At 40.4% G+C, this 11,289-nt stretch overlaps 1 protein-coding gene across 1 annotated transcript; it reads left to right on the top strand.

Moving 5' to 3' along the window:
* The first annotated feature begins 5,769 nt into the window (after positions 1-5,769).
* Positions 5,770-11,289, top strand: LOC138060653 (uncharacterized). Its single transcript, XM_068906491.1, has one exon. The coding sequence runs from the start codon at positions 5,770-5,772 to the stop codon at positions 11,287-11,289; it is 5,520 nt and encodes a 1,839-aa protein (XP_068762592.1).

Below are 11,289 nucleotides of genomic sequence, written 5' to 3'. Positions count from 1 at the left end.
TAAAATGACAGTGGATATTTTTGTGAAAATCTGAGTAAAAATTGGACCCGCATAAATTCACTTTTACTTCTTAACTGGAGGTGTAGACATTAATGTGGTTTCGTTAAAACACCCATGATGCAATGCGACTCATCGTGAGAAGAAGATTTCAAGAAGATCTTGTGAGGTCCCTCACTTGCCTTGAAAATCCAAAACGTGACTACAAATCTCGTTTTCCCACTCTGGAATCATGTAATAAGCCTTTTGCAACAAAAGATCACATGGTACAAAATCCGCCATGCTGGAGGGCAAGCTCATTGTCATTCCCCACTGGGACATAAAACAAAGGCAAGTCAAACTTGTCAAGAGTAATTACAAAATTGCCTAATGATACGAACTCGAACCACCTCCTCCTAACCACCCTTAACTGGGAGAGGATATCAATTCGACGAAAGAAACGGAAAGCCTTAACGGATGTATATGACAATGAATGGACATGCCCCAGATTTTCTTCAACGTCTTTTCACTCAGTATTACTCTACAACCTGAAAAACTCTGAGGGGAAACTGGCTTTTCCAAAACCGAAAACTAATTATTTAAAGCGAATCTTCTCCCATTGCGGGGCCACATTATGGAATAACTGGCCCAGTAGCTTATTATAAAGAATTTTGGATCTGTTGATCAATTGAAGCGAAACTTGTCGAAGGTATCCAGCATATCGGATTCCCACACTGCAATCATGTAAAGCAGTTGTAAATAGTTTTAGTTTTTAAGCCTTACCACTACTACTACTACTACTACTACTACTACTACTACTACTACTACTACTACTACTACTACTACTACTGCTACTGCTACTGCTACTACTACTACTGCATTTTCCACAGGTTAGTTTGAAAATTGTTCAACAAATAGCAACATTACTATAGTTTAAGATAAAAGAAAATGGATGATTGTGATCTCAATTATTGTCGTTGTGGTCGAGGCGGACTTGACCATTTAAAAAAGTAAACTAGTTGCTCCATAAGCGTACACTGGGTTACCTGTGGTACGTGTCACTCAAAAGCAGAAGGGACTGAGTTGGGTGGCATTGAACGGCATCATTCCAGGCAATTCTTTCAAGTCGGGGGTCATTAAGACCATTTAAAGGGTCACCCAAAAGTCGTGCCAGCAGAGGCCTTTTGTCTCAAACGTTCATACGACGAAACATATCTTTTTCTGAGGTTAAAAACCTGGCTACCAGCCTATTAATCATTTAATTTTTGCTATTGCAAAAATTGCGTTTATAACTGCGAGGATCATAGTTTCACTTGATCTATTAATCATTTGTCAGAAAGAAATAAGTCCTGTTATCTTTAGAAAAAATAGGCACGAATTGCGTACGTGTGGTAGTGCAGTAACACAGCGCTTTATTCCATATTGTCAACTGGGTTGCAGGGGTGGCGCAGTGGTGAGAGCACTCGCCTCCCACCAATGTGGCCCAGGTTCAATTACCAGACTCGGCGTCATATGTGGGTTGAGTTTGTTGGTTCTCTTCTCTGCACCGAGAGGTTTTCTACGGGTACTCCGGTTTCCCCTCTCCTCAAAAACCGACATTTGACTTGATTTACTTTCATTGTTCATTTCATTTCACAGTGTCCCCAATTAGCGCTCCAGCGCTAGAACGACTAGACACTTAAATAAAGTTCCTTTCCTTTCCTTTCTTTGTCTTCCAGGAGATTCAAGTTGTCTTTGCGTAATATGTAGCTCTAATAGTACACGATATATATTGTTTTGGTATTGTATATCATTGTAGTGCCATGGTAGAAGTCTTAGGTAAATTGCCCCCTGAAAAGACATTTGGTTACTAGCAAAGTACTAAACCCAAGTTTCCTTACAACTTCTTTTTATCACAAGTTTAAGCGTGCACTCTGAGCGACTGACAGCTTTTTAATACAAAAGTTTACTGAAGTTATCCCTATCCGGCGAGGTTAGTATCTGGATTGGTGACATAAAAATATATACCAATTCGTAACAGAAGCGTAGGACCGAAAATTCTATTTTAACGCTCAAAAATGCGGACTAAGTAAGAAACAGATTTTGTTAGCTTGCTTTATGCAAAACAAATATTAATGCAAAAGTAAATAAACATTGATATACAGTTTTTAGGTAGAGCAGCAGCAACAAAATTTACGACATGAAAACATTAATTTTGAACCGCGGCGAATATAAAACGCTACCATCAGCGAAAAACGTTTTGGGAGATTTTTTTTACGTTTAATTTTGTTATTGTACTTTTAGCTGCGCACGTAAATCACAAAATCGAAAGTGACATCTAATTTCGCGGGCGCCGTGATCAAAATACCGCGGCGTGTTTACTCGCGAAACAGTGAAGTGTCAAATGATGGCAAGATACCGGGTTTTTGTTTTTGTTAGTTTTCTTTTTCTTTCAAGTGTTATAAAGTTTGACAAGAAATGTGCGGATTCAACACAAAGATCACAATCGCCCAACTCTTCAGGTTGACCATTGTTTCTGCAAAGTCAAAAAATTACTTTCCAAGACGAGGTTATTTATCACCATGTAATTCCATCGTTTTGGAAATAACAGCTGCTTTATTATTCATCAGCGTCACAATTTTTTGCTGATTTTGTGGCTTATTTTGTTGAAACTCAAGCACGCTTCCAACAGACCTGTTTATTTTCGTGAACTCTTCCTATTTCAAGTGCGAGCGTGCAAACAAGACACACAATCCGTGTCACAAAGCATATACAATTAAATAAATTTCTGACAGTTCACATCAAACCCTTTTTCGAAAGAACCTTGACCGTAAATAATGAAGCACAAAATAATTTCTCACTGTGACATTTCAAATTTTTTTTTTACCTTTACAGAGTTAAGTACAAGGTAAATGTAAATTGCCAGAGAATTTAGATGTCAGCAGCGACAGGTCTCTGCGACAAGTTGCTCCGTGTGTACTACTTGCAAAACAAGTCGCTGCGACACGATGCCTGTTCGGTGCACACGCAGTGATCTCGTATGAGGGGGAATGGGAACTAGTTTTCAAATTCAATATGGCTGACCATATGACGCTCTCTCATTGGTTCATTTATATTTGTCGCAGTTACTTGTCGTCGGAAGAGTACACACGGTCCGACAAAGCTGCTTTCGCTAATTTTGACGCTGCGTTTAAGCGCACGAATTCAAACTGGTTTGAATTCGTGCGACTCATCGCGGCGACAAAATTCTGCCGCAGCGACAATGATTTTCATAAAAGAAACCGTGTCACACAAGGCCAATGGTTGCGGCGACTTGTCCCCGCGACTTGTCGCAGCGACTTATCGCCTAGTCACAGTGTCCCGGCCTTGACGCTTTGACAATCACGTCTCGCGCGTAACGTGAGTTTGGGTGCCTATGCATATATTTTCTATATATGAACATGCTTGAAACAAAATTGAGCCATAAGTACGGCTCTAATCCACAGTTAATTGCCATTTGGCAATACAACTTCCAAGATTTGACATGGAAGTTGTTTCATGATAGTCACATTAGAGCTTAAAGGGAAACTCCGCTCTTATTCTTTCGCCTGCGAAAATAGACGGTTCTAAAACATATTTATTTCGGATACAAACGATTTCTTTGAAAACAGTTTAGACTGAATTGACTGTAATGGTAATTTCCTGTGATTTTAAGTTATAATTATTTTGTTGAAATGGAGGTTCCCTTTAAAAAATTGCTGTGGATACCAATTCGGGCACGGTATTGCTCGATCGTTACTCCCATGATTGTTGAAACTATTAAAATCAAACAAAATACAAGTTTGTAGCTTTAAGTATTGTTCGTTATTTTGTCGATTGTTACCTCAACGGGAAACTGTAGTTTGTTTTGCTTTAACGGGCGAGATTGTTTAACAAGCACAAGGGTTTCGTTTAACAGATTTTTAAAGAGCACAACGGCCTCGTTTAGCTTTTTCAGAAGTACAACGACTTCGTATAATTCTGAATTGTGTTACACGCAATGAGAATTGAATCTGATCGAAATGCTGATCAGCGCGAACACAGCGGTTTCTGTGAGATTAAAATTAACACTGTTGAACTCACAATTCTTCACTATCCTGATTATCTATAACATATCCATCGCATCACAAAGCCGCCATTAGTACACAACAAAGGCCACATTAATTAACGGCACTTAACAAGCGACAGCCATCTAATTATAAAGAACCACTTATCAACAAAGTATTAGTGAGTATTTCAAACTAAAGCTTGTGTACCCATCTCGACGAAAGCGCCGAGAAATCAAAAGACAAAGCAAAGAAGACACTTTTCCAGTATGTGTTAAAGGCAATGTCACATGAGTTTCTCTGACTCTGTCACGTCTTACTCTGAAGTCATAAATCGTGTACCACACACTGCAAACTATTCAGACAGTCAACCAACCAGCCAGAAATCTTTCAGTGACGTAGCGTTTACGTTGCTAAGAAACGTAGACGGAGGCCTGTAAACAACACCGTACAATAACGAAATATATTTTTCTCTTTAAGCGTATTGATTTCTACAAACAATGATTCAACACATTCAGTGTCGGAGAAATATAATTCAGATCGACATTTAAATTCAAAATTGCCAGCTAATTATAGACCTACACCTCCACCATTCCTATCTTTACGGAGATTGTGAATAAAGTTACGACCTGAAATACCTGTATGGTAAGATAAATCTCGAAGCCTGGCAAGTCTCAGTTATACCAATAAAAGAGAATTTCAACTCAACAGTGTTTAGCAATATAGTTAAGATATTTAAATTACGATTAAGGCTTCGAATATTAATATGAAGAAGCGATAAGCAAGGTATCAGGACGTTTCGCCCGCAAGACGATTTTCCCACAAGGTGATTCTCCCACAATCAAGAGCTTCGTCCACACATAAAGTGATTCGCCCACATGAAGGAAAGAAATCCATCAAAAATATCGAAATCCATCGAAATATAGCGCTTATTAAATATCGCAACAGAATTCACTAGTGATGCCTACCTGGCACACGTATTTCTAGTTTCTCTTCACCGAAAAGCGCGCGGTAACAGAAAAATAATAGAAGAAACTGTAAATAATAAACTGAAATCTAATACCTTACGACAGACAAACAACAATAAAAGCAAGGTGACACACGCTAACACCAACACGGTGTGGCCAACACATCACGCATACGCACAATCATTTCGCCCGGTCAGTTAGCAGCCATGGGCAGCTGTTTTGGCCTTTTGGGCCTCATCAGCATGGCGTAGCTAACATACCAGGCGGGTGCGTGATGTGTTGGCCACACCGGGTTGGTGTTAGCGTGTGTCACCTTGCTTTTGTTGTTGCTTACGACAGAGACTCAATCCGTAAGGCCGAGGAAGCTCTTTTAATTTCAAAAGGCAGGACAATTGATCTCAACGGTCTAAATATCCGCGAAGAAATATATCACACTTTCTGTATCGCCAACAATCCGTGATTAGAATTTGTTAGGTGACGTCATAGACATGATTACGCAACTTAAGTCACTTGCTAGTAAGAGGAATTGAGAGAAACTGTGAGATACCACTGGGTAAATATCTTTGCTTGATTATAAGGGATAACTGTTTTTCATATCACTAACGCGATTTGCTGTAATTTAGATTTTGAACCCTATTCAACCTCCCTTGTGAAAAGTACAGCGACTGACAGAAAGCTGGTGTAATAAATGGAGTTGTTTAGAACCGTGGTTAGTTAATCCTCGCTAACAATACATTCAAAATCCAGTGTGGTTAGCTACTAAGCGACGACTGGAACAGAAGATGACCGACAAAGCTAAGAATTCACGGCGAATTGCTAAGGGAAACTTCACACGAAAGCGGAACATTTTGATCAAGTCCATAGAGACAAGCCAAGGAATCGAGGTAGTAGAAACCAATTACTCAAAACTTGTTGATGCATGGGAAGAACTGGAAGGGAAGCACTTAGAGTATGTTAACTTCCTGACTGACGAGCATTTAGTGGACGAAGAAGAAATCTGGATGACGGAAGTCGAGGAAAAATATTCCAATGCATTTAATCGTAAAGTGAAATATGTCGAAAATGTCACTACAAGCGAAAAGGCAACGCGCGAGCACGCGGCTCGTCAAGAGGCCATTGACAACGCAAAAGTTAAAAGGAACACTGCGCGCGCTGTTTTCGAAGCTTCTTACGAAAGTATTTCGCACGCGTTGCAGTCAAAAGAAATGCCCAATTTTGCGTTAAAAGACTTACAGAAACAAATAGAAGATCAATTTCAAGATTGCAAAACCTTTAACGCTGAACTGTTAGAATTATTGCCCTTTGAATCAGCCGAATCTGAGATGCAATGGATAGCTAAAATCCAAACCTATTATTACGAAATTGTTGAACAAATTGTAGTTAGATATACTAACGTAAAAGAACAAGAGCAGATAAAACAGGAATCTGACGCGACTTCTTCCTTTCTACACCTGGAAAAGGTAAAAATGCCGCACTTTGATGGAGAACTACGTCATTACCCTCAGTTTAAAAGAGATTTCAACAAACAAGTCATGCCACAAATTCGTGGAAGAGATGCCGCATATGTGCTACGCTCTTGTCTTGGAAAAGAACCCGAAGGCCTGGTAAAGAGCATAGACGACGATGTGCAAGAAATGTGGCGAAGACTGGACGAAAAGTATGGAGATCCAGCCAAAATTGCAGACGTTATCATTGACGGCATACGTAGATTCAGAACACTTAAGGAACGAGAAGATAAACGTTTCATCGAATTCGTGACTCTTGTAGAAGACGGATACAGAGACCTCACAAGACTCGGTCTAGAAGCGGAAATTACAACAACGAGTTCGGTCAGTATTATAGAGAAAGCTTTATCAACAGACATCAGAAGAAAATGGGCGGAAATGGTTAGTTGTCACGGAAGTCACATCGACAAATCAAAAAAGTTCCCTAGTCTTCTTGAATTTCTGCAAAATCAAAGGAGTGCTATTGAATACGACAGTGCTTCTCTTCGGACGACGACCAACAATCAACATTACAGAGGCACATCGCACTATACAGAAGGCGTCGAGGAAGTAAGCAAAGAACCCAAACCAAAATGTCTGATTCATGAACACGGAAGACATTGGACAGCAGACTGCAGAATTTATTTAGCCAAGCCAATAGAAGAGAAAAAGACGATCATCAAAGATAAACGAGCCTGTTGGTCGTGCCTAAAGATCGGTCATCGACAACGTACATGCAAATCAAGGAAAGACTGTGGTGTAGGCGGCTGCACAAGAAAGCACCATCCATCTATACACGAGACGGAAGAAACACCTCAGCAAGTCTCAGCCTCAGCAAACGTATGCCACAATACAAAAATTGACACCTGCCTGTTACAAGTACAAAGAGTTAAAACCAAAAGAGGAGAAGCTAATATAATGTGGGATAACGCCGCATCACTTTGTTTTATCACAAACACTAAAGCAAAGCAAGAGAAACTTAAAGGATCCAAAGTCGAACTTTCAGTCATCAAAGTTGGAGCACAGAGCGAGAAGATTAAGACCAACAAATACAAGGTACCTCTTATAGATAAGCAAGGTCACGTCATCGAATTCGAAGCTTACGGCATCGAAAGGATCACCTCAGACATTGAAAGTGTTAACATAGACGACATAGTACATCTTTTCAAGAACGTCACAAAGGAAGAAATCGAGCGACCCTCAGGACCTGTGGACATTTTAATCGGTTACGAATATGCAGCCTATCACCCGGAAAGAGAACAAAACATCGGTCATCTTGTGCTCTTAAGGAATCGTTTCGGGCGATGTATTGGAGGAACGCACCCGTTACTTAAAGAATCACATCTGTATCACGATTTCATCAATGCCAGAGTCAACACAGTTGTAGGCAAAATCAATATAGAAGACTTTTACAAAATTGAGAACCTTGGCGTAGAATGCAAACCGAAATGTGGAGGATGTAGATGTGGAAAATGTTCCTTAGGCGCGAAAGACTGCACTATTCAAGAAGAGCGAGAGCTGGAACTAATCGAACGAAATCTAAACTTTAACAAAGAGGAAAATCGCTGGGTCGCTGAGTATCCCTGGATCAAGGATCCTCAGAATCTTCCTGACAACCGGAAGGTCGCTTTCGCGAAACTGATAACGACCGAGAAACGTCTAAGAAGGAACACCGAACACGCAAAAGTGTATGACAACCAGATAAAAGACATGGTAACTAGAGGAGTTGCAAGGAAACTCTCCAAAAAGGAACTAACACTCTACAAAGGACCGGTGCATTATATCGGACATCATGAAGTTCTCAAGCCTGATTCCAAATCTACCCCAGTGCGCATAGTGTTCAATAGCAGCGCCAATTACATGGGTCATATCTTGAATGAGTATTGGGCTAAAGGTCCTGACCTACTCAATAACTTATTGGGAGTCCTTATACGTTTCCGAGAGAATAAAGTAGCCTTCATTGGTGATATTAAAAAGATGTACCACACTGTGAAGATGACAGAGTTAGATCAGCACACCCACCGATTTCTGTGGAGGGATATGGATAGTACAAGAGAACCCGACACATACATAATGCTCAGAGTTTCATTCGGTGACAAGCCGTCAGCTACAATTGCAACCGTTGCTCTGAGAAAAACCGCAGAGATGTCAAGAGAGAAATACCCAGAAGCAGCAGATATAATACAAAGAAATACGTACATGGACGACATAATCGAAAGTACGGACGATCGCAAACAAGCTATTAAACTGACTCAAGATATCGAGAAGGCTATTATTAAAGGAGGATTTGAAGTCAAAGAGTGGATGTTCTCAAGCGATACTGACAGACAAGAAAAAACAAATATACCGATCGAGGAACAAACAGAAAAGATACTTGGAGTTAAATGGAGTCAATCAGAAGATCAACTGTGTTTCGAAGTCAAGGTTAACTTTACTACCAAGCGAATACATACTTCAAGGTCTACGAGCGATATCGTCCCCACCCAAGATCCCCAACAGCTCACAAAGCGTATAATCTTGTCACAGATCAACAGCGTGTATGATCCCCTAGGGTTGGCAGGACCATTTACAGTAAGGGCCAAAATTCTTTTACGCCGTTTGTGGGGAACTGAACCGAAACTTGACTGGGACGACCCTATACCCGAGGAAAACCAACAGAATTGGTCTATTTTCTTCAACGATTTGAAAGACATGAATCAAATCAGATTTACGAGATGCCTTAAACCAATGGATGCTATTGGCGACCCCATTCTCGTTGTGTTTAGTGACGCATCCAAAGACGCATACGCTGCATGTGCATATGTACGGTGGCAAAGAAAGAATAACCAATTTGAGAGCAATTTAATACTGTCCAAAAATCGTCTTGCACCAATAAAAAAGATGTCCATTGACCGTATAGAACTGTGTGGAGCGGTACTGAACAAACGCCTAAAAGTGTTCATAGAAAAGGAATGTAGATATCGCTTTGAAAAGATCTACCACATCGTAGATTCTCAGATTGTACATGCCATGATACAGAAAAGCTCATACGGGTTCAACACGTTCGCCGCCACTAGAATAGGTGAAATACAGGAAGGAACAAACCCTGAAAACTGGTATTGGGTAGAGAGTAAATATAACATAGCTGACTGTTTGACAAGAGGCAGGAAGCCCGATGACATTGGACTTGAAAGCACATGGCAAAAGGGTCCCGATTTTCTTAAACAAACAGAAGACAAGTGGCCAATCACTCGTGATTACTTGGAGCCAAAACTATCCGAAGTAATCCGGACTACAATGGTAACGAAGATAGAAGGAACTCATGATACCCTAGCGTTACGAATTGACATCGCCAAATATTCGAGTTACGGCAAACTACTACGTGTCACTGCAAGAATTTTGAAATTTTACAGCAAATTTCCCAAACCGTCATTTAAAAGCGCAACGCAAGAACTGACACCTGAAGATATTAAAAAGTCAGAGATTTTCTGGATCAAAGAGATTCAGCAGAACATGAGAAATGATATTGAAAATGGCAAGTACAACCGTTTGTGTCCTATCACACGCAAAGACGGCATCTATGTAGTAAGCAGTCGTACTGCAAAGTTACAAACAAATTACGGTGACAACGAAGTTATATTACTACCATATGATCATCCGTTCTCACATCTCTATGTAGCACAAACTCATGCAAGAGGACATCATGGCATTCTAACTACTGCCAGCAAAGTGCGCACCAAATATTGGATACCCAAACTCCTTAAGTTGGTAAAATCGATTAAGTTCAGATGCGTTATCTGCAAAAAACTTGCTAAGAAAACAAGTCAGCAAGTGATGGGCCAATTACCTGAAGACAGATTGAAGCCAGCACCGCCATGGTACAGTACAGGAATTGATCTTTTTGGTCCCTTTAAAATTCGGGACGAGGTAAAGAAGAGAACGTTCTCTAAAGCTTATGGAGTAATATTTAATTGTCTCGGAACAAGAGCTGTTTATCTGGATCTGGCAGCAGATTATAGTACAGACAAATTTCTGATGGTACTCAGAAGATTTGTGTCCCTAAACGGATATCCATCCAAGCTATTGTCTGACAACGGTACTCAACTAATTGCAGCAAGTAAGGAACTAACCGCTATAACAAAAACATGGGATTGGAAGAAAATTAAGGAATATGGCGTCATGAAAGGATTGCAATGGATCTTCACCCCAGCAGATGCCCCATGGCAAAATGGAGTAACTGAAGCTCTTATAAGATCGGTCAAGCGAGCAATTGAATTCTCGGTTGGTGAAAATGCTTTAACCTTCTCTGAATTGCAAACAGTTTTATTCGAGATTGCCAACTTGCTGAATGAAAGACCAATAGGGCGACACCCAACATCCCCTGAGGACGGAGCATATTTATGCCCAAATGACTTACTGTTAGGCAGAGCCACAAGCAGGATACCAAATGGCCCATTTGATGAAAACGCGAACACCCAAAAACGTTTCACGTTCGTCCAGACAATTGTTCATACATTCTGGAAAAAATGGAACTCGAACTACTTCCCAAGCTTGATATTAAGGCAAAAATGGCACACATCTCACCGAAATTTGAAAATCGGAGACGTAGTTATGATACAAGATTCCAACTTAGTGAGAGGAAACTGGAAGCTTGGAAAAGTGTCAAATGTTTACCCAGGTGCAGATGGGAAAGTGCGAAGAGTAGACGTGCAATACAAGAATCTCACCGTAAACGAACCTATGAAGCAATACCAAGGCAAAGGATATGTCACTGTTCAACGTCCTGTACAGAGACTTGTATTACTTATACCGATTGATGAAAACAAAATTAACTTCTAA

This window comes from Montipora capricornis, chromosome 1 (genome assembly GCF_036669925.1).
Source record: "Montipora capricornis isolate CH-2021 chromosome 1, ASM3666992v2, whole genome shotgun sequence".
NCBI lineage: Eukaryota > Metazoa > Cnidaria > Anthozoa > Scleractinia > Acroporidae > Montipora > Montipora capricornis.
Note: the sequence above shows the minus strand (reverse complement) of the source record. Positions and strands in the feature narration are given on the sequence as shown.